At 35.7% G+C, this 23,835-nt stretch overlaps 2 protein-coding genes and 1 non-coding gene across 4 annotated transcripts; 2 read left to right on the top strand and 1 right to left on the bottom strand.

Annotated features, from left to right (window-relative positions):
* Positions 1-56: 56 nt before the first annotated feature.
* On the bottom strand, positions 57-2,881 carry LOC544312 (glutaminase domain-containing protein). Of its 2 annotated transcripts, none has more exons than XM_026029794.2 (4): positions 2,594-2,881; positions 1,309-1,498; positions 980-1,100; positions 57-545 (listed from the first exon to the last, which is right to left on the bottom strand). In XM_026029794.2, exons 1-4 carry the CDS (start codon positions 2,803-2,805, stop codon positions 358-360), a joined length of 711 nt encoding a protein of 236 aa, XP_025885579.1. In that variant the 5' UTR covers positions 2,806-2,881; the 3' UTR covers positions 57-357.
* A 3,195-nt stretch (positions 2,882-6,076) lies between these two features.
* Positions 6,077-22,266, top strand: LOC101250961 (uncharacterized). The gene is made up of 15 exons (XM_069295453.1): positions 6,077-6,199; positions 6,739-7,263; positions 7,347-8,360; positions 8,593-8,890; positions 9,176-9,434; positions 9,515-9,731; positions 10,217-10,513; positions 10,624-11,168; positions 11,357-12,542; positions 12,666-13,004; positions 13,131-13,368; positions 13,741-15,086; positions 20,091-21,239; positions 21,360-21,505; positions 21,984-22,266. The coding sequence occupies exons 1-15, from the start codon at positions 6,077-6,079 to the stop codon at positions 22,264-22,266; spliced, it is 7,965 nt and encodes a 2,654-aa protein (XP_069151554.1).
* Positions 22,267-23,672: 1,406 nt separating this feature from the next.
* Positions 23,673-23,744, top strand: TRNAQ-UUG (transfer RNA glutamine (anticodon UUG)). Its single transcript has one exon. It is a non-coding gene; the product is annotated as a tRNA-Gln (tRNA).
* Positions 23,745-23,835: the final 91 nt, after the last annotated feature.

Genomic DNA, 23,835 nt, shown 5'->3' with positions numbered 1-23,835 from the left:
CTAAAATTATGTATAGACAATTAACTTATAAAAGATTCTAATATAAAAATATAAACTTTATCAAATGAAATAGTTATTAATTACTAATGACAAAAAATTATAAACAACACAACATAGAAATAGAAGTGCAAATAATCCCATATAAGAAAGCCAAGTATTTGCACATTAGTTTTTCCTACTCGAAACATACTAAATAAAAGAAAAAAGAAATTTACAAAGCTGAGATCCTCGTAGAAGATTAAAAATAACTGAAATACAATTTTAAAATAAAACATAAGCAATAGTTAAATAAAATCTTTATTTTTTTATCGATTTCAAATAAAAAGACTAAAAATCTCGAACGATCAAAATCTACGTCTATTGGCCCCAAGTTGCCCAATTTGCTGAACTTCCAACTCTTGGCATGCTATTCACTTTTGAGTAAACATCAACCTTGAAATAAGCTCCACACATTGAACCTTCACTATCAACTCTTGGCATTGCTTTCATCTTGTAACTTGGATGTTCATAACTCTTCAATCCTGTTTCACTATGGTACATGCACCCTATAAAAACACATCAATCGCACTCGTTAGAGGCGAATCTACGTGTAATTTATGAGTTCACGAGGACTCAACAACTTTGTGTATATCATGTATATATGTTAAGGTAACGTATTTCTCCTTCTACATAAACTCGATATCATTGTTGAGACATACAAATTTCAAATCTTGAATTTGCCCTAGCACCTAACAACTATATGGACATGCTCCTTTACTTTCCTAATCGACTTAAATATCATATGCTTTGTTCATATCTGAATTCAAACATATCACAAGTGGTTAATTCACACATCACGTGTTTGTATCCACACACGACCAAAGCATTTGTGTGATTTTAATTGTTATATTTATCGTTCATCTGATGCACTAGACTTTTACTATGTATGGAATTCAAAAATAAATTAGGGCAAGAATTTTCTAAGTTTTGATATACATACCACTTGGGAATGGAGCAAATGATTTGATACAACTTGCTTTAATGTGATCCACATTATCAGATATCATCACAGATCCATCAAATGCTATACCCCAAAAGAGCTTTACTTTTTCATCACCACCCTATACACAAACATTCAACAATTAGTAACAAATACAAAAATACTATTCCAACTCCTCAGAAATGTCGTCACACTCGTTAAAACTCCTCAGAAATGTCGTCACACTCGTTAAAAATGACCTACTTTTGAAAAATCTAACACGCACCCATGATATTTTAGAATAATTAACGATGTATGTAACTTAAACGGTATCGTTTATATATACTTACAAGGGCAACAAAGACTGTATCAGCCTTGTGATCATAGATGACAAAACCAAAGCTACCTTCAAGTTCCTTGAGGACTTGATGGGCCGGGTATGGGCCTCTATCACGTAGGGTCCGATAGGCCTCACTTACAAGCATGGCCTCATTTGCACACTTTGAAAGCCCATAATGCTTGTTTAAAGCACACAAGTTGCTTAAATTGCCCAAGAAAATACAATATATGTCATTCACACCACAAAACAACCTACCAAAAAAAAATCAATATTGTATCATTTTTTTAAAAAAAGGGAAAGTACCCAAGTACCCCTCAACGTATACCCGAAGTCCCAGAGACACACTTATACTATACTAAGGTCCTATTACCCTGAACTTATTTTATATGTAATTTTCTACCTCTTTTTAGCCTACGTGGCATTAGTTCGGAAAAAAAATCAACCATCATTGGGCCCACAAGATAGTGGGCACGTAAGCTAAAAAGGGATAAAAAATTATTAATAAAATAAGTTCAGGGGTAATAGAACCTTAGTATTGTATAAGTGTGTCTCTGAGATTTCGGACATAGGTTGAGGGAGTACTTGGGCATTATTCCAAAAAAAAACAATATACATCATTGGTAAAAAAAAAAAAAATCCTATATACAAGTTAAATGATACATTAATTAAATTGAATAGACCAAAACATGACACTATTGTAGCCCAATGATTTCAGATCCTTTGAATCGACGGAGATTGTATTTTCAAATCTAACGAGTAGTATCATATTTTCCTATTTTACTCTCGGTAAAATTCCTGACTCCATTATTAATATTTACCCTCGTAAAATTCTGGACTCCGTCATTATTACTATTTATATGCCATTTTTACCCTCGTAAAATTCATGACTCCATTATTAATATTTATATCCCCTTTTTACCCTCGCGAAATTCTGAACTCCATCATTATTAACATTTATATCCATTTTTACCCTCGTCAAATTCTGGATTTCATCATTAATTACATTTATATTTCATTTTTACCCTAGTGAAATTCCGGACTCCATATCATTATTAACTTTTATATCCCATTTTTACCCTCATAAAATTCTGAAATCCATTATTAACATTTATATTCCATTTTTACCCTTGTAACCTATTATCGGAATTTAGATTTTGAATTGTCCTACCTCGCTCTATTAAAATTTCACAAGTAGAGTTCGAAGAAAATACGAGTTTTCATTTTATTCATTAAAATCTCCATTCAAATTCAAAATTTAAGAAAGAACAAAAAAAAAAAGATAGATTAATTAATACCTTGACAAAGTATTGTATGAAGTTGAAGGATTAGAATATGCCAAAAAAGCCTTATTCATAAATCCAATAGAAAATCCATTATTTTGATTTGCAGATAAAAAATTCTTCATAGTTTCTTCAGGATTTGCAGCTTTAATTGATGCTTGTAATGAAGCTGGACTTTGTAACTCCTTTGGTGGATCAACAACACCATTTTTGAATATTGCCAACATTTTTTTTTTCTTAATTAAAAAAACATACACAAATTTGAGTGAATTATTATTAGAGAGAATTGATTATGAAATGTTTGGTGATTTGTTAAGAGTATTTATAGAAAAAAAAAATTAGATAAGATTTAGATAAGAGGAGACAAAAGTGTCAGAGTTATCCAATAAGAATCTTGAAATTGAGGGTAAGTTTTTATAATTTTATTAAAAAATGTTGCATGTAGACCATTGATTTTTTATTTTTTTTAAAAAAAAGTATTTTAGAAAAGGTGATTTAAAAAGAGAAAGATTTTATTACCAAACAATGCTTGAATTTAGGATAACTGTAATTTCTCAATGGTTATTGTTTGGGAGCATATTGCGAATCTATCGAAAATAATTTAATTAATTTATTATAGTTATCGAAAATAATTTAATTAATTTATTATAGTTAGAGAAGAATAAGGAAATTTGTTTAATAATTTATTGAGCATGTGGCAAATAGCTAGACTTTATTTTTATCCATATAGACACAAATATTTAAATTGAGTTTGACATGACAACATGTGGTGGGTGGAATTATTAAGATATCTTTATATTGATTATATACGATTAAAATTTTTAGATTGAATTTTAAAAAAAAAAATAGGAAAAAGATATGTTAAAAGTGTAGTTTCTAAAAATAGAATAAATAGTGTGTATAAATTAATGAAATTTTAATATAAATATCAAGTGAAAAATTACATTTTTTTAAGTACTAACACTATCACAACTCTCAAAATGGATTTATATGATAGATTTAAATTTAATTGAACATTAAGGCGGATATTAAATATTGAGTAAAAAAATTAAAATAGTTTAAAAATGAATTTTATAATGTGTAATTTTAAATAAAATCTGATACTAATTAACACTTCATCAAAGGTAAATTTTATGAATACATAAATTTAAATCTAATCGAATCTCGAAACGGAGAAATTGAGAGGAAAAAAAGAAAATGACTTGAGTTTGACACGAATCCTAGTCAGCAAATAATACTTATTTATTGGATAAGATTTTGCTACATATTTGCATTTTACGTTACTTGGGGGGGCCCTTTTAATTGTTGTTTTAGATTTTTAAAAAATTATCTCAAAATAGTGTCGCTTTAAAATTCAGAAAAACAAAATTGATAATTATTTTTAGTTATACTCTATTTATGTGTTTTTCTAAACTTAAATTTAATTATTTTTTAAAATAAATTAATTTGATATTTTAAATAAAAATTTAGATATTCAAAATTATGTGCAAGTCAAAAAGTATTATAAATTATAAGTGGCTTTTTGTATATCAATATGATAAAAAATTACATTATAAAATATTAGTCTAAGTACTTATCATTTGATTCTAAAAGGAAAACAATGACAATTAAAAGTAGATCGAGATAGTATAATCATAGTATATTAAAATAACTCACCCAAATAAAGATCCATCCAATTTTTTAAAAATCCTTATAATTATTTTAATTTAGTTTTGTTCAGAATTTTGAATTTTTATTATAAATAAAAACAATAATGACGTGACTCAATTATAATTGACCACGTGTAAAAAATAGTTTGCAAAACCACTTTTAAAATAATAGCACGAATGAGCTTTTTCTTAAACGGTAATAATATAAATGAGTCAAACTTTTAACGAATGACATAAATAAACTTTTTCTAAAAGTTCGATGACATATTTTAGTCTTTTTCCTTTTTTGAAAAAGATAAAGTACTAAATTGCAAATATTTTTGAAACACCTTTTAACAGACGAACAAATTATCAATTCTGAAAGACAGTCTATTTTAGTTAGAAAACATAAAATATTAAGAAAAATCGTGAATTTTTTTAAGTTTTCTTTTAAAAAAATAAATAAATAAAAATTAGGTGATTTTTATTTATTTACTAAGCCCTGATTGGCAAATTACCAGCAGGTAGTTGCACAAATGGATTCCATAACAAGATAATTATATAGTCTTCGAGGAACATTAACATATTCGGTGAAAATTTAAAATATAAAAAAAAATAATATACATAAACTTTATTTCTTTCTCGCAAAAAAAGAAAAATTATTTTAAAATATATATCAAAACAATTTGAAAAGAACAATACACAGGTAAAGAAGCAATAACAATTAATAGGGAAAACATTATTCACTACTCTCAATGTTTTGATTTTTTTCTTGTCGAATTTTCACTTAACGTGAAATTTTAAAAAAAGTATCTTTCTCTTAATATTATAATTTTAAATTATTAATTAAAAATATATTACAATATTCTGTTATTTATAGTCTTAAACATGACATATAAAAAAATTAAAAATTATATAATATAATAGTACTCATCCGTTCAGTTTTAATTGTCTACTAAGAAATTAAAACTTTATATATCCCTTAGAAAATAGTAATAAATATGAGTATTTTATACGGTTCTCATAATTACTTCATGTATAATCTTAGCTATAAAAAATAATTTGAGAAATAAGTAATTAATGTTGACGATAAAACATGAAAAAAATGTTATTTTCTTAATATGTAAAATACTATAAATAAAAAGAAATATATGTTTATTGTATAGTAGACTAATAAAAACAAACGCCGATAAAGAATATATAAAGAACGTGCTAAAAGAGAAGATAATATTTTAATAAAAATAAATAAACAAGTCACAACAACAAAATAATAATTGAATAATTAACACACAAATAAATCATAGTCTTAAATTATTTTAAAAAGAGAAATTAATTGGGGAAAATGAAAAGACCACCGTTTGGTTTTCCAAGAAACAAACTTGTTAATTCTTCACTTCCTTTTTATTGTACAAAAAAATTCTGCAATATATAGTTCTTCATTTGTGTGTTGCTACATATTATTTTTTGCCTTTTAATATATGTTTTGGTTATGCCGCTACTAATACTTGCATTACGATAGATCATATACATTACGCTTTGAGGTGCGATCTTTTTTTAAATATTTTATGCATTGAACTTTCTTAATTAAGCATTTGAATGATTTTTTTTTTGTTTAATTTCTAAAGAAGAGTTTTCAAACATGAAAATGAGTTCTTTAATTTCAAATACTATTTCTTTTTATGTTATCATTCAATATATGTCTAAAGTCTTACTATATATAAGTTGTATTAGTGAATTTTTTAATACAAATATCGATCTAATTTAAAGCTACTCGTTCACGTGAACTTGTACATAGTTTATATTGTAGCTCCGCCCCTTGTGTATATAAATTTTATTGTAACATTTATTTTTTAAAATAATATTTATAGGTATGAGACAAGGTTCTTCTATGGAGAAAAAGAAGATTACGAGGCCTAAAGATAATGATTTCATTGATTTGGTTCTCAAATGGTCTATCAAAGATATTTTTGATGAAACTTTGTATCAAACTCAGGTAATTTCATCGAGTTTAAGTTTTATACACGGTTAGTTTATACAATTTTTTGTTACTCTTTATAGGTTGTTCAAAAGAAATATCTTTTTTTAAAAAAAAAACTGACATATATAAATAGTCGCCCACATAAATAATAACGCGTAAATGTATATTTTTTGTATAGTAATATATGATATATATGTAATATATAGTGTAAGTTTGATTAGCAGATGAAATTATTTTTGATTGACTAACCAAATGTGTAACTTGCTCTGAGAAGCTAGGATTTAGAATCATGAAAATAAGTCAGTTATGTATACACTTGACATAATAGTATATATATATATATATATATATATATATATATATATATATATATATATATATATATATATATAAGAAGTATACAAAAGAGTGTGAATTACATCCACCCTCTCACTTCGTTCGAGCTTCCTTTTCAGCCCTCTCACGGCCGAAGGCTCCGCAACACGTTGGAGAGCTTTTTGTATTATTTGCATTTTGTTTACTATATGATTTTAATGTAATTTCATAATGTATAGGTGGAGAAGATTTCTGAATCATTTGAATCAGTAGATCATTATTTGAGTTCTTTCGTCTTCCCTTTACTAGAAGAAACGAGGGCATGTATTGCTGTTTCCTTGAAAGACATAGTTAAAGCACCATTTGCTGAATTAATATCCTTTGAAGAAGTACTAGAGACAAATGGACCATTGTTTTTTCATGTTGAGGTTAATTATTGGATGAACCGATGTTGTGATGGTCGTGTTCCTTATAGGACATCACCGGGAGATATTGTTGTTATCTCGAATGTTAAACTTGAAGATGCTAATGAGCTGCAGCGATCGAGATTGACATTTGCATATGTTACTGATGTCAATGAGAATGATGCATTCGTTAATTTTAAAGTAAGAGTTCCTCCAGGTAGTGGAAATGTTAAGGGTATGCGAGGATCATGTCATGTAGTGTTTTTAGTAAATGTAATGTCGTATAAGAGAGTATGGAACATGTTGTGTGTGAGAGAGAATTTGAATATGATTGAGAAAGTCCTTTCCCCCGTGCATGAGGTAAGTAATCTTGTTGATTTACTTGCGATTTGACATGAATTTGGTGTTAAATGATGTTGATATTTGTCCCCTTGCACAAACAGATCGAACAGAAATGTGACGTTTGTTCAGAATTTGATGCACCAGTTGGAGGGGTTACGTCTAGCCTATTGTCCAAGTTGAACGATTCCCAGGCTAATGCAATATTTACCTCTCTAGCTGCCGTGAGATGCCACCACAAGGCTTCTGTTGAACTTATTTGTGGTCCACCTGGTACTGGAAAGACTAGGACACTAAGTGTAATGCTTTTTGAGCTGCTGCATATGAAGTGTAGAACTGTTACTTGCGCCCCAACGGATGTAACAACAGCCCGAGTTGCTTCCCATCTGGTTAAACTGGTCCGAGAGTCGTCTAACAATGAATATGATGGCTTTTACCCTTTGGGTGATATTCTCTTGTTTGGGAATAGGAACTGTGAGGATGGTGAAGATATAGCAGAGATTTCCCTCGATTATCGTGTTGACAGGCTGGAGGAGTGCCTTGCACCAAAGAGTGGTTGGAATGCCTGTTTGAATTCTATGATTAGCTTTCTGGAGGAACTCGGTGAGCAAGAGAAAATCAGCTCATCGGTAGATTTAGTGCAATCTCAGTTTACTTTGACAGCTTCATCTCTCCGAAGGTGCATGGTTATGATTTGTACACATGTACCTATAGAGTTCCTCCTTAAAGAAAATGTTGATAGAATGGTGGTCGCTATCTCCCTGCTTGATTCTCTCGAGAGGATGCTCTATTTTTCTCAGCAACCATTTGGAGTGTCTTTAATTATCCAGTCCCTGAAAGATATTCAGCAATCTCTCTGGACACTGCGTTTTCCTAACGTGACGAGTAAGGATCTGATAATGGAGTTCTGTATCCAAATGGCCTCCTCGATTTTCTGCACTGCTTCTACTACATATAAGCTACATTCTGTGGAATTGAAGCCATTTGACTTATTGGTTGTTGATGACGCCAACCAGTTGAAGGAGTGCGAAGCAGTCATACCCCTTCAACTTCGAGGTTTAAGGCATGTTGTTCTAGCTGGAGACGAGTTCCAGCTGACTACGATAGTTAAGAGTAGAGTACGTATCCCTTTTCATGTGCAATTTTGAAGAAACTTCAGCTGACATAAAGTCAAACCTATCTATGGCGGCATTGTTTGTTTTGATATGTTTGGTTGCTATTGCTAAATGATGTTATAGAGAACATATTACATAACATAACGTGAAAATTGGTTCCAAAGAAAACTTACCTGTTATAGTGAAATTTTGTTATAGGGAGGTTTGACTGTATTTTTACCATATTTATTTATAGATTTCTCGTGAAGCTGGCTTTGGAAGGAGCTTGTTCAAACGACTCGGTTCTTTTGGTCATGTTAAGCACGTGCTTAACGTTCAGTACAGGATGCATCCTTCGATAAGCCAGTTCCCAAATTCAATTTTCCATCGTAGGCAAATCATTGATGCTCCGGATGTAAAGAGTAATGCATATGAAAAAGTATATCTTACAGGACAGTCTTTTGGTCCATACGCCTTTATAAATGTACCACCGGGAGAAGAAGAGCTCGATAATCTTGGACATAGACGAAATTTGGTTGAAGTGCATTGGTCATGCAAATAGTGCAGAGCATGTTCAAAGGTATAATCATATCAACGAAAACCTATACATTTTGTACATTTTTTATAATGTCTTTCCTGGACACTGATTAATTAGTTTTTGATCCTACACTTGTTAATGAGCTGTCTTCTACTAATATTCTTAAAATTATGACGATGGACGAACTGTCTTGTGTTTAAGGAAGCATTGTCTAACATCGATTTATCCATTATCGAGGCTGTTTGTAGCTTCCATCAGTACATTCATTTTTGACACTCTTATACGATTCTAATTTTTGCAGCTTGGAGTACGGCCTCCAAGAAGAAACTCCGCATTGGTGTTATATCACCGTATGCTGCTCAAGTTTTGTCCATACAAGATAAACTTGGTGAGAAGTATAATAACCATGCACATTTTGAAGTTAATGTGAAGACAGTTGATGGATTTCAGGGAGGGGAAGAAGATATTGTAATAATATCTACCGTGAAATCGAATCGTGATGGTTCCATTGGCTTCATGTCTAGTCTTCACTGGACTAATGTTGCTTTGACAAGGGCTCGGTACGAATCTATTTGATACACTGCTTCTTCACATTTCGGATCAATTCTGCTTTGTCTAAGATTTTTTGTTCTTTTTCTAGACACTGTCTCTGGATTTTGGGCAATGAACAAACGTTACTGAATAGTAACTCCATCTGGGAAGAACTAATTCTCAATGCCAAGGATCGTAAATGCTTCTTTCATGCAGATGAAGATACGGATATGAGAAAAACAATTTTAGATGTCAAGAAGGAACTTGATCAATTGGACGATTTTCTAAATGAGGATAGTTCTCTATTCAAAGAACAAAAATGGAAGGTACACATATTTCTTAGATTCTCTTGCTTTTGTTCCATACATAAATGGACGAAATCACATTACTGTCTTTTACACAAAACTTTTTCTGAGTACCGCGTTGTGTTACTTTGTCTGATTGGAGATTCGATAGACGTGGAATGGAGGAGTTGAATTATAATAGGATCATTTATAATGAATTAATGACGCTGTGAACGATCATGCACTCTAATCTTTTCTCTTTGAAGTGAGTTTTTCCTGTTATCTTAGTTGTTTTCTTGTATTTTGAACACTATACATTGTTGACATTTGTATCTGAAATTAAGCTAAGTGAGGTGTGACTATAGTAGTAATTTATATCTGAATTCTGAAATCCTTAGAGGATTGCTTATATTATTGGTGTAACAATAGCTTCGTAGATGGCCTTGTTTATTTTTTTTATTTTTTCCGAAGATATGTGCTAATGATGTAACATTTCAACTGCTTATATCTTCTATTTGGTTCTTCAGGTAGTATTCAGTGAGAATTTTGGAAAATCATTTCGAAAGTTGGCATCCCCGTACTTGAGAAAGTATGTGTTAACTCTTCTGGTTAAGCTTGCAAGTGGATGGCGCCCAAAGAGGAAGAACGTGGACTTACTTTGCAAAAATTCGTCTCATGTGGTAAAGAAATTTAAGGTGGTTGAAGGGCGATATCTCGTTTGTACTGTTGATATTCAGGAAGAGTTTTTTTATACACAAGTTCTCAAGGTTTGGGATATTTTGCCTTTGGAGGAGTTTCCTGGGTTTTTGAAACGACTCGATGCAGTATGTTTAACGTACACTAAGGACTTCATCAACCTCTGTAATCAGAAGTATTTCGTGGGGTAATGTTGTTTCTTTAATATTATGATAAACTTAAGTTGTCTCCTTTTAAGAATTTCTTTGGTTTTAACTTTCGTCTTCTGTTTAGTGATTTGGAAGTTCCAAAGTGTTGGGAGGTTCATCATGAGATTGTTCAGTATAAGAATGATGCTGAGAGAAAATTGAACCGTAAATCGGGATATGTCGAGAATTCAAGAGTGAGTGAAAGCTTCTTGTTAATGAAGTTTTACTCTTTATCATCTGGTGTCGTCACACATTTGCTCTCTGATCGCCATGGTGAAGAAATATATGTTCCTTTTGAAGTTACTGATGAAGAGAGGAAGATAATCCTTTTCAGTAAAAGCAGTTTCATACTTGGCCGCTCAGGCACGGGTAAAACTACCGTGTTAACATTAAAGTTGTTCCAAAAAGAGCAGCAGCACCATAGTTCTGTTCACGGGTTAAACGTAGCAGAGGAATCAAGATTCGGACTATACGAGGAACATGAAAATGAACAATCTATCAGAGAGACTAACAGGACTACCTTGCACCAGCTATTTGTCACCGTTAGTCCTAAATTATGTTACGCGGTCAACAAACAAGTTTCTCAGCTGAAAAGGTGATTCATCTAATCTGCTACAGTAGAGTTGCCTGATGGAACTACTTTATTTTAAGAATCTTTTCGTTAACGTATACATAATGTAGGTGATGTTAGTGACATAGATGTTTGATTGTGTTCCTTAAAGGCGTAGAAATTGTTGATCCTAATTTGTGTTCCTCTTACAATTACCACTCTCAAATCTGCAGGTTTTCTCTTGGTGAAAGTTTCTGGGCTGAAAGCAGCTTTGAAGCTGATGAGTTTGATGGAACGACGCCGTTTAGGGACATACCGAATTCTTTTATAGGCATTCCATACAAAAAATACCCTCTTGTGATTACATTCCATAAATTCTTGATGATGCTTGATGGAACGGTAGGTTCTTCATACTTCAATAAATTTAACTTGAAGTGGAAGCTTTCCAAGGACAGAAGCTTGAGGTCAGTTGCCATAGAAACATTCATAAGAGAGAACGAGATCAGTTATGATCGTTTTTGTTGCTTGTATTGGCCTCACTTCAGACGTCAATTGACGAAGAATCTTGATCCTTCAAGGGTCTTTACAGAAATAATGTCTCATATAAAAGGTGGGCTACATGCTGGGGATTTTCAGGACGGGAAGCTTAGCAGAGATGCTTATGTTTCTATGTCTAAAAGTCGTGTCTCTAATTTAAGCGCGGAAAAGAGAGAGGGAATATATGATATTTTCCAAGCTTACGAAAAGATGAAGATGAATCGTGGTGAATTTGATATATCTGATTTAGTTAATGATATTCATCTTCGACTAAAACATGATCAATTGGATTGTGACAAAATGGACTTTGTATATATTGATGAAGTTCAGGACTTGACGATGAGGCAACTTTCTCTTTTCAAATATATTTGCAGAAATGTGGATGAAGGGTTTGTTTTCTCGGGGGATACAGCCCAGACTATTGCAAAGGGTGTTGATTTTCGATTTGAGGACATAAGAAGTTTATTCTACACTGAGTTTCTCATGTACTCAAAGAGTGATGTCAGAAGAAAAGATAAAGGACATCTATCACCTATCTTTCAGTTGCTTCAGAACTTCCGTACACATACCGGTGTACTCAAAATTTCTCAGAGTGTGATCAATCTACTCGGTCATTTTTTTCCTGAATCTGTTGATGTCTTAAAATCTGAGACAAGTCTTATAGGTGGTGCATCTCCAGTCTTGCTTAAGTCCGGAAATGATGAAAATGCTATCATAACTCTTTTCGGGAACAAGGGGAATAACAGTGGAAAAATAGTAGGCTTTGGTGCAGAACAAGTATTACTAGTACGTGATGAATCCGCGAAGCAAGAAATCTATGGTTTAGTTGGACAGAAAGCTCTTATTCTGACCATAGTTGAGTGCAAAGGGCTCGAATTTGAGGCAAGTCTTCTGATTGCTTATTGTGCTTAAGATTTCAGTCATCTAATTTATTTTTCCTACTTCCTCTAATTTGATTTAGAAGTTACTGAATTCTCCTGATAATACTTCATTGATCATTTGTAGGATGTACTCCTGTACAATTTTTTTAGCTCATCGCCACTCGGAAATCAATGGAGAGTTGTATATGCGTATATGAAGGAACATAATTTAGCTGATTTGTCCTTCCCAAGTTTCTGTGATGCAAAACATAATATCTTGTGTTCTGAACTGAAGCAACTTTACGTGGCTATTACTCGAACACGACAAAGATTATGGATCTGTGAAAGTCTAGATGATCTTTCCATGCCTATGTTTGACTACTGGAAAATGTTGTCTCTTGTGGAAGTAAAGAATGTACATTCAGTCAGAGATACTATGCAAACTTTCAGCACTCCGGAGGAGTGGAAATCGAGAGGAATAAAGGTCAACTCAATTATCCTCCTTCCATTGCTCTACTCTCTCGTACATTTTTCATTTCTCCATCTTACGCCAGTAAGCGTGCTTTCAACTTCTTTCTGTTCTCCTAAAGTTTTTAATGTTCAAATGCAGCTTTTTTGGGAGAAAAATTATGAGATGGCGCTTATGTGTTTCAAGCAAGCGGGTGAAATACAATGGGAGAAAAGAGCCAAGGCTGCTTATAACATGGAAACTGCTGAACGAATTCGTTATTCTGATCCTGAAAAGGCTCATATTATTTTTCTGGAGGCTGCAGAAATTTTTCTTTCTATCGGCAAATTTAAGTCTGCAGCAGAGTGTTTTTATGACTTAAAAGATTATAAACAAGCAGGTATGAAATTGGTGATCTTACGAAATTGCTCTTTTTTCTTTTTCTTTTCCTTCTCTGCTGCTTTAATTTGTTATGATTTTAAGTCATTTCGCATTTCTGTTTCTGGAGTTTTAAGTATCCAGTTTTGTGCTTTAAGCTTGAAGGTATCGAAGCATATTGATTGAAGAGGCAGAGCCATCATTTCAACTTTATTAGTTTTGCATTTTTGAACTATTAGTTCAAGTGTTATTAACGTTCTAAACTTAAGTATGTGATATGTACATATGTAGTGCATTTCCTTTGCGACATCTTCACTTAAGCATGAGAAAATTTCATATCTGATCATGTTTTTCGGTTTATATGTGTAACTTGTAATACAATACATGCATACAGGAAGTATTTATTTGGACAAGTGTGGTGAACTGATAAAGGCTGCTGAATGTTTTACGTTGGCTGGTCGCTATAATAAGGCTGCAGAAATTTATGCAAAAAGAAATCATTTCACAGAGTGTCTGTCAGTTTGTATCAAAGGAAAATGCTATGACTTAGGTCTGAAATATATCGATTTCTGGAAGCAAAATGCTTGTCAGCGCGATAATGTTGGGAAAAGTGCTGATGAAATTGATGAACTCAGGATGGAGTTCTTGGAGAGTTGTGCATCTGACTCTTTTGTGCATAAGGACAGAAAATCTATGATGAAATTTGTAAGATTTTTCCCATCAATGGACTTAAAGCGCAAGTTCTTAATGTCTCGAAAGTGCCTCGATGAGTTGCTTCTTTTAGAAGAACAATCAGGAAACATTGCTGAAGCTATTGAAATCACAGATTTGATTGGAAATGTACTTTGTGAAGCTGATCTTCTTGGGAAGATAGGGGATTTCGATAAGGCGTGCTCACTCTTACTATTGTATGTTCTCTCTTACTCATTATGGATGGCTGGAAGTAAAGGTTGGCCTTTGAAATCGTTCGTGCAAATGGAGAAAATTTTAGAGAAGGCGATGATATTCGCGAGGCAGGGGTCAAATTTTGAAACCGTGTGCGTTGAGATTAAGGTTTTATCGAACGAGTCGGTTGATTGGTCAGTCTTGAAGCATAATTTCATTGCCTCTAAGAAATGTAAAAGTTTCCTAGGTGAAATTTTGTGTTGTAGAAAGATATTGGATTTTCATTTTCAATATGACGTAACAAAGTATGTTTGGGATGATAAGTTATCGGGTAATCTAAATGGTTCAGAAGAACTTATTCCGTGCAGCCCGGTTAGTATTGGGACACTGTTTCACTTTTGGAATTCGTGGAAGAATAATGTTATTGATGTTCTTGATTCTCTTGAGTGCCTCGGAGATGTTGATTTTGGTGAATTCAAAGGAGTTGGTGAATTCTGTCTGAAATACTTTGGCGTAAGGCAGAAGTTGAATGGTCTCAACGTTACATATGTTCTGCTGCATCCAGCAGCCAAATGGGTGAAATATATTCAGAGCTCTGTTGTAAGGCGGAACAAACAAATGGTATTTGTTGATGCTCGACATTTTATCACTGCTGTTCGTACTCATTGGCATACTGCATTACTCGTAGTTGGTCTGAAGGTTGTTGAAACTCTTGCATCCCTCTATGAGTTGGCTGCAAACTCGTTGCCTTTATTTTGGCAAAACGTGTGCCTGCTAAATGTTTACGAGATCGCTAAGTTTTTAACTGAGTCCAAGTACCATGTCTTGAACAGTACTGAGTTGAGCATACAGAAGGTTTTGACGTTAGTGTCGACAAAATACTTTGAGAAGATATTCCCCTTCGATCCCCGACAGCCAATGGTGGGACGTATGATTTCTCTGAGGAGAACGAAACTTTCTTGTGACTTACTTCAAGAATGTATTTTTCAGGATATTGGCATTAGTGGTACTCTTAGCTGTTGTGCGGAATTTGAGATAATACGAGAAAATATAAACGCGAAAAATAAGACAACAGATTTACGTGGTTCACCAACAAATTGGCTACGTCCACGGGAAGAGAGGGAGCAGTTTTATTATGGAGAGGCAAAAACAGAATTACAGAATAGGGTTTCCCATAGCGTCTATATATAGTGCTAAGCTACGCCCTAACAGGCTTGGGCCCAACATACAGAATCAACAGAAAATTAAGGGCCCAATACAACAACATTGTATACCGTCGGCCCGGGGGCGTCTCCGCCCCCCCGGACCCCCAGGCCAGGGGGCGCGTCGCCCCCCTGGACCCCCCGACTCGCTGACCGGGCAGCGAGACCCCCGTCCTTTCTGTTTGTAGCGGGTCCGATTCAAGGCATTCAACAAATCTCCACCTTGACTTGAATTCTCCGAACAGATTCTTCAGACGCACTATGATAGTGCCAAGCCTCCCCCTCTTCCTCAGAGTTGCCCCGCAGGGCAATTAACAGCTTCTGATGTTGAGCAAGTCCAAACAGTGTTGAAACTTGCTCTGTGGAACCGGCTTTGTGAACATATCAGCAGGATTATCAGCAGTTCCTACTTTCTTCACCTTGATTCTCTTCTCACTTCTTAGAAAATGATACCTTACGTCAATATGCTTGGTTCTCTCATGATGGACTTGATCCTTGGCTAGACAAATTGCGCTCAAACTGTCACAATACACCGTAGCCTGATCATGATGCAGACCAAGATCACTAACCAGCCCTTTCAACCAAATCCCTTCTTTTGCAGCCTCTGTCAAGGCCATGTACTCCGCTTCCGTAGTAGACAAAGTCACTGTAGGTTGCAAAGTTGCCTTCCAACTGACGACAGATCCTCCAAGGGTAAACACATAGCCAGTCATCGATCTTCTTGTGTCAACATCTCCAGCATAGTCTGAATCAGAATAGCCAGTAACCAAGCACTGAGTATCACCTCCATAAATGAGACCAACGTCAGATGTACCTCTAAGGTACCGGAAAATTCTCTTCACAGCCTGCCAATGTTCTCTCCCTGGTTGTCCCATGAATCTGCTCACTACACTGACTGCATGTGCTAAATCTGGCCTTGTACAGACCATAGCATACATCAAACTTCCTACGGCACTGGCATAAGGGACTCGTGACATATACTCCTTCTCTTCTTCTGACTGTGGAGCGAACATGGCAGTGAGATGGATATTGGCAGCACTGGGGGTATCAATGGGCTTAGATGAAGACATGCCAAACCTCGCCAAGACCTTCTGAATGTAGCTTCTCTGTGACAAGAAAAGTTTCCTTCTCTCTCTGTCTCTAATGATCTCCATCCCTAAAATCTTCCGAGCGGCTCCCAGATCCTTCATCTCAAACTCAGCACTAAGTAAACCCTTCAGCTTCTGAATGTCATACTTCTTCTTTGCAGCTATCAACATATCATCTACATAAAGCACCAGATAGATGAATGAATCATCATTGAGCCTATTGTAGTAGACACAACAATCATATGAGCTCCGAGTATAGCCCAACTTCACCATATAGCTGTCAAACCTTTTATACCACTGCCTTGGAGACTGCTTAAGTCCATATAAGGACTTCTTCAACTTGCAGACGTGATTTTCCTTCCCTGGAACTTGGAAACCATCCGGCTGAGTCATGTATATCTCTTCCTCCAACTCTCCATGTAGAAACGCTGTCTTCACATCAAGTTGTTCAAGCTCCAGATTCTGATGTGCAACTATCGCTAGTAACACTCGGATGGAAGTATGTCTGACCACTGGTGAGAAGATCTCATTATAGTCCACTCCCTCTCTTTGGTTGAAACCTCTGGCAACAACCCTGGCTTTATACTTGACTCCTTCTGCTGGTGATATCCCTTCCTTCTTCTTGAAAACCCATTTGCAAGTAATAATCTTTCTCCCCGAAGGCTGTATGACCAGATCCCATGTCTGATTCTTGTGTAGGGACTCCATCTCATCTCCCATAGCGGCAAACCATTTTTCAGAATCAGAACTTAAAATGGCTTCTTTGTAAGTAGACGGCTCAGATGTATCTACCTCTTCAGCAACCTGCAGTGCATAACCCACCATGTCCTCAAAACCATACCTCGTAGGTGGCCGAACTCCAACCCTCCTTGGCCGATCTTGAGCTATACTCTGATGGATATCTGATGGCATAGATTCTGGAATATCAGTTTCAGTCTGTGGCTCTTGATCCTCCTCTTCAGGTTCCTTTAAATCGCTCTCGTTCTGAATGACTTGAAACTCCACCTGTTTGTCAAGACTCCCAGTTTCTGACGTAGTTGTAGGCTTCACAATGGTTCTAAGCAGAGGACTTTCATCAAAGACAACGTTCCTGCTCATAATAACCCTCTTTTCTGCTGGAGACCAGATTCTGAAACCTTTCACTCCATCTCCGTAGCCCACAAATACTCCCTTTTTAGCTCTTGGTTCTAACTTACCTTCACTGACGTGATAGTAAGCCGTACAACCAAAAGCTTTCAGATTTGAATAATCAGCAGCTTTTCCAGACCACATCTCCATAGGTGTCTTGCACTGTATACCTGTATGTGGTCCGCGGTTAATCAAGTAGCAAGCTGTACTAACCGCTTCTGCCCAGAATCTTCTATCTAGCCCAGCATTAGAGAGCATGCACCTTGCTCTCTCCAGAAGTGTTTGATTCATCCGCTCAGCTACACCGTTCTGCTGTGGTGTATTTCTGACTGTGCGATGTCGAGCAATCCCTTCATCCTTACAGAATTGATCAAATTCAGACCAACAGAATTCCAGCCCATTATCAGTTCGCAACCTCTTGATCTTCTTCCCTGTTTGATTTTCCATCAAAATTTTCCACTCCTTGAACTTCTGGAAGGCTTCACTTTTATGCTTCATCATGTACACCCAAGTCATCCTTGAGTAGTCATCAATAATGGACACAAAAAATCTGCAGCCTCCCAAAGACTCAACACGGCATGGACCCCAGCAATCAGAATGGATATAATCAAGTGTGCCTTTTGTTCTATGAATGGCCTTTGGAAACTTGTTGCGATGTAGTTTTCCAAAAACACAATGTTCACAAAACTCTAGGCTCTTAACCTTATGACCAGCAAGTAAATCCTCCTTTGACAGAATTTGCATCCCTCTTTCACCCATATGACCAAGTCTTATGTGCCATAACTTAGTCATATCCTTCTGGTGAAATTCTGACGATGCAACATGGGCTGAACCTGTAACCGTGGAACCTTGTAGAAAATACAAAGTACCACGCATGACACCTTTCAGAATCAAATTTGAACCCTTCCAGACCCGCAAGACTCCATCTTTTCCCGACCAGCTGAATCCCTTGCTGTCCAAAAGACTGAGAGATATCAGATTTTTCGTCATCAATGGAACGTGCCTGACCTCGTTCAATGTGCAGAAGCTACCGTCATGTGTCCTTATCTTGATCGAGCCTGTCCCAACCACCTTGCAGACAGAACTGTTGGCCATCGAGATGCTGCCTCCGTCTACCTGCTCATAAGTCGTGAACCACTCTCTCCTAGGACAGATGTGATAGGATGCCCCAGAATCAAGAACCCACACATCTGAATGATGAGTGTGCTCATCCGCAACTAGGGCAATATCTTCTTCAGAATTGGTGTCTTCTTCAGCAACAGCAGCAGACACTGATTGTTTTTCCGATTGCTTCTTCTTCTTCGGACAATCAAATTTCCAATGTCCCTTCTCCTTGCAGTAATTACAAACATCATCCGGCTTTGCACCCTTCGACATCGGCTTATTTTTCTTTCCGCCGTTTTTCCTTCCCTTTCTGCTACTGGTGAACAGACCGGAAGGCTGTATGTCCGTACTTGTGCCGTTAGCCTTATGCCGTAATTCCCTGCTATGAAGGGCTGATCTGACTTCTTCCAGTGACACAGTATCTTTCCCAACAATGAACGATTGAACAAAATTCTCAAACGACATTGGGAGAGATACTAACAGAATCAGGGCAGCATCTTCATCCTCGATCTTCACATCGATATTACGCAATTCTAATAACAAAGTATTCAATTGCTCTAAGTGTTCCCTGAGTTGTGTACCTTCAGCCATTCGTAAACCGAATAGACGTTGTTTCAGAAGCAGCTTGTTGGTTAGAGATTTTGTCATGTACAAACTCTCCAGCTTCAACCACAGACCAGCAGCAGTCTCTTCATCCGAGACCTCCGTGATGACGTCATCCGCGAGACACAGCATGATCGTCGAGTGCGCCTTTTCCTCCAGAATCGCCATCTCAGGAGTAACGACGGCGTTCTTGTCTTTCGACAACGGCGCCCAGAAGCCTTGCTGTTTCAACAAGGCCCGCATCTTGATCTGCCATAAACTGAAACTGTTCCTCCCTGTGAATTTGTCGATTTTCACGTTCAAAGCAGACATCTCGAATTCTCCAAGAACACCGATTAACCGAGAGGCTCTGATACCAATTTGTTGTGCGGAATTTGAGATAATACGAGAAAATATAAACGCGAAAAATAAGACAACAGATTTACGTGGTTCACCAACAAATTGGCTACGTCCACGGGAAGAGAGGGAGCAGTTTTATTATGGAGAGGCAAAAACAGAATTACAGAATAGGGTTTCCCATAGCGTCTATATATAGTGCTAAGCTACGCCCTAACAGGCTTGGGCCCAACATACAGAATCAACAGAAAATTAAGGGCCCAATACAACAACATTGTATACCGTCGGCCCGGGGGCGTCTCCGCCCCCCCGGACCCCCAGGCCAGGGGGCGCGTCGCCCCCCTGGACCCCCCGACTCGCTGACCGGGCAGCGAGACCCCCGTCCTTTCTGTTTGTAGCGGGTCCGATTCAAGGCATTCAACATTAGCTATGGACAGATTGGAAGAATGGTGATCGTATGCCTTGCTACGGGAAAACTTCCCGAGGAGCTGTACGAGGAAATTGTTGGAAGAATCCCATCAGATGTTCCTTGGAGATCATTAATCGAAATTTTCTATTGTACGAAGCAGAGAGAATGTTGGGAAGATTTTGATCAGTCAGGCAATTATGTTGGAGAAGAATCGTTGAAATTTCAAGAAGTTCTATTGAGCAACATTAATCTTGAATGTTATGAGTTATTGCAGAAATTTTGTGAAGCTTTGCAGGATACATTTAGCGCGAATTGGAAAAGAAGAGACGAGAATTGGACAATAATTGGCGACTGTTTCTCCCCTGTCTGTTTCTTGTATCTTCTTGAGCATTTCCTGATTTTGGTATCTCAGTATCATGGAATGTTCTTCGTGTTTAAATCTTCATTCGTGGAATGGCTGATGTCTGAGCAGTTTGAATCCCGACCAACGTCTAAGAATGCTATTAAGACACCGGTTTTAGAAGAATTATATGATTCCATTCTTGTGATGGTACAACAACTCATTTTTGACAAAGCTTGTACAGTAGAGTGGATTGCTCGATCGAAAATCAATGTTGAAATGTACTATAAGCAAATGGTCTTGAGATTGGTGTTTATCCTGTGCTTACTGTGTCTCAACTGTGAGAAATACTATGACGTTCTTTTCAGAGTGCTCCGTATCAACGATGTTAGGAAACAATTTCCAGAGGAAATTTATGACATTCTTCAACGAGGAACGGATAATAATTGTGTTCATATCAATGATTTTGTTGAAGCTTTTCAAAAAGGCGGAGATCCGCTTTTGGTTGTCAACCTTGGTGATATTGTTCCAGGAGTTGAGTATTCCAACGTTGCCTCTGTGCAGCTGCGAGCAGATTGCAGCAGAGAAGATACCTTGAGTTTGTTGATTCCAGCTGAAACGGTCTACTCTGTAGATCAAACCAGCACTATTCCAGCAAAGATTCCGATCATTACTCCTGAGACAGATCAATACGTGCAACTGAATTGGGCAGTGTTTCAGGAAATATCAAACGTCTTGAAGTCTAGTGCCAGCGCTGACAGTGGAACTTCTGCAAGTGTCTCAACTGTTAATTTGAAGGTTTAAACTACCTAATTCCCTCAGTGTTATAACTTGGAATTCAGTAAAGTTATGTGTTGTGCTCGGGTCGAATTTGTTTATATCAAGTTACTAAACTTTGTGTTTTTTTTTTGTTTCAAGGAGGAAATGAATGCTAATGTAAGCTTCTTAACCGCTGCAATCAATCTGTGCTCGGAGAAGAAACTTTATGTTGCTGAGGACATGATGCAGGAAACGCGTAATATGCTTCAGGAGTTGATACAACTTCTTTCATTGATGAATACGAGGTTCGCTGTTTCTTAGTTTCTTTACTCTTCAACTTTATGTCTGCTGGATTATATCATATAAACCTTTGGTTAAGCATATCGTTATAGATCAATAAACGTTGTTCCCCTCACCCATCGCCAAAACTAATTTGAACAATGAGGGGCAGACGACATGGTTTCTGTCATGTTCTACATGTAAAAGTGCACTGTGGATGTTGAGATGCATAACATGTCCCCTAAGATGTAGTGTTGATCATATACTTCGAACAAAAAGTTAGACTGTCGTTCAACGTTTGCAATAACGTATAAAATTTTAGAACGTGGTCTAATGTTTTGTCATTAAGATACTCAACTGTGATCAAAACGGTAAAAAAAAGAGCATCATTTACTAAACAGATGTCCGCTTTGGTGAATCGCTGTGTTGTTTTCTCCTAGCAATATATATTAAACTTTTTGGCTCTTCATTTTGTAATTTTGTTGTATTATTATGTTTATGCAGCACTCTTGAAAAGGAAAGGATTGAACAGTTGCTAAAGAGCTTGCTATCAAAAAAAACCAAGTTAGAAGTTTTCTTGAACCATTTCATTGTACCCAAGAATAGAATCATCGCGTTAGAGAACCAATGCGCGGAGAAACTTAATGTATCGTGTGATCAAGTTGCTACGATGAATCTTCTTCCGTCTGGTAGTAAGAGACTCGAGGTGGTAGGTTACCAGGCTGAAAGGAAGCAAGGGAGAAGGAAGAAGAAATGTAAGAAACAAAAAGGAAGTAGAAAGAAGTAAACAAAATATGTCAAACCATATGATAAAGAGTGAGTATTATTGTACATTTTTGTGTTGTGAAACGAATTGTGGAAGCGATCATTAATGCTTACATTAGGTTTTGCTAGCGAGGTATGCTTTGATTGAATATTTATTGTGCTTTTTTACATAACTACAAAAGGAAAACACGAACTTTGACTGATCGATATTCCATATTAAAACATCGGTCAATATTAAAGACAATCTCCACATAGATTGGGTGATCCAAATGTATTCTACTGAGAGAAAATTGTGTAATTTCAATAGTACTCTTGTTCGTAATCAACGTTATCCAGAAGCTTTTATAGGGGAGGGATTCAATGTTTAAAAGTTCTTGAACAAATAGACACACATGTCATACTACATGTCATTTTTTATCCAACGTGGTGTCGTGTATTGTGTCATGTAGGACTCATGTGTTTATTTATTTAAAAGTTAGATAGTTAAAATCTTTGTTCGTCCATTATTACTTTTATGCAGTGGATTTTCCTCAAGAACCACTTTCAATGCTTTATGTCTCCTTTGATATACATACCATGAACCCATTGAATCCTTATTAACAATTAATTGCAAAAGCAACTTGCAATTAATTTTTTATTTTAATCTACAATCTTTTATTTTAATTTCTATTAGTATATTAAACTAGTTCAAAATTTTGAAAACATGTGATTTGGTATATATAAAATACCTTTATGGATATTGTGAATAGGATATCTTGAATAATATATATGATTCAGCTACATAATTAGTCGTTTTATTTCATAATTTTATTTAGATAATCTTTTTTATAAATTGTTGTTGATATTTAAATATATATAATTCTCAATAAACATGAACTCTTGCAATAGGTCAAGAAAAACTGTAGATTCATATAAATTGATTGCATTAGAAAATAAAACTATTGCAATATCAATAAAGATCGTTGCCATAATATTTTTAAAAACTTGTTGTGATAAGAAAAAGTTGTTGCAATGGTTACTAACCATTACAACAATCCCTAATGCAAAACAACTGATGTATTATTATAGTTCCTGTATATGGAAGGATAATCGTCGCAATAGAGGTACTTATAGCAACTCTTTTAAGAATCGTTACATTAGTCGTTACAATAGACCTATAGTAACACGAGCAGATGAGACGATTGGCAAACAGTTACTATAGCTCTTATGGCAATAGTTAGGGCCTATTGCAACATATATGAAACAGTTGCTATCTCGCATTAGCGGGGCTTGAATAAGGATCTCTTTTGAAGGTTGTTATGTAGACAAACTACCTTAATGTAAGTATTAGTGACTATTTCTACCGTTCAAGCTCTAGAAGCAAACTAGTGAGAAGTGTTTCAATTAATAATTAGTATATAAACTTTATGTCTTGAAACCAACACATCTGGTTCTATGGTGTAGTGGTTAGCACTCTGGACTTTGAATCCAGCGACCTGGGTTCGACTCCCGGTAGGACCTTTTTTGCCCTTCATTTTTTTTGATATGCTATTTTTCCGATTTCATGGCTCGAATTTAAATATTTGTCCCATCGACAATTAATAATCGTGAT

This window comes from Solanum lycopersicum, chromosome 3 (assembly GCF_036512215.1).
Source record: "Solanum lycopersicum chromosome 3, SLM_r2.1".
NCBI lineage: Eukaryota > Viridiplantae > Streptophyta > Magnoliopsida > Solanales > Solanaceae > Solanum > Solanum lycopersicum.
Note: the sequence above shows the minus strand (reverse complement) of the source record. Positions and strands in the feature narration are given on the sequence as shown.

Excerpts from the sequence above, each read along its gene's own strand:
- LOC544312 (XM_026029794.2), bottom strand. The coding sequence starts at position 2,805 with ATGTTGGCAATATTCAAAAATGGTGTTGTTGATCCACCAAAGGAGTTA. Across the intron at positions 1,101-1,308 it reads ATACAGTCTTTGTTGCCCTT|GGTGGTGATGAAAAAGTAAA; the intron begins GTAAGTATATAT and ends GTTTGTGTATAG. Across the intron at positions 546-979 it reads ATTTGCTCCATTCCCAAGTG|GGTGCATGTACCATAGTGAA; the intron begins GTATGTATATCA and ends GTGTTTTTATAG.
- LOC101250961 (XM_069295453.1), top strand. The coding sequence starts at position 6,077 with ATGAGACAAGGTTCTTCTATGGAGAAAAAGAAGATTACGAGGCCTAAA. Across the intron at positions 9,435-9,514 it reads GTTGCTTTGACAAGGGCTCG|ACACTGTCTCTGGATTTTGG; the intron begins GTACGAATCTAT and ends TTCTTTTTCTAG. Across the intron at positions 9,732-10,216 it reads TCAAAGAACAAAAATGGAAG|GTAGTATTCAGTGAGAATTT; the intron begins GTACACATATTT and ends TTGGTTCTTCAG.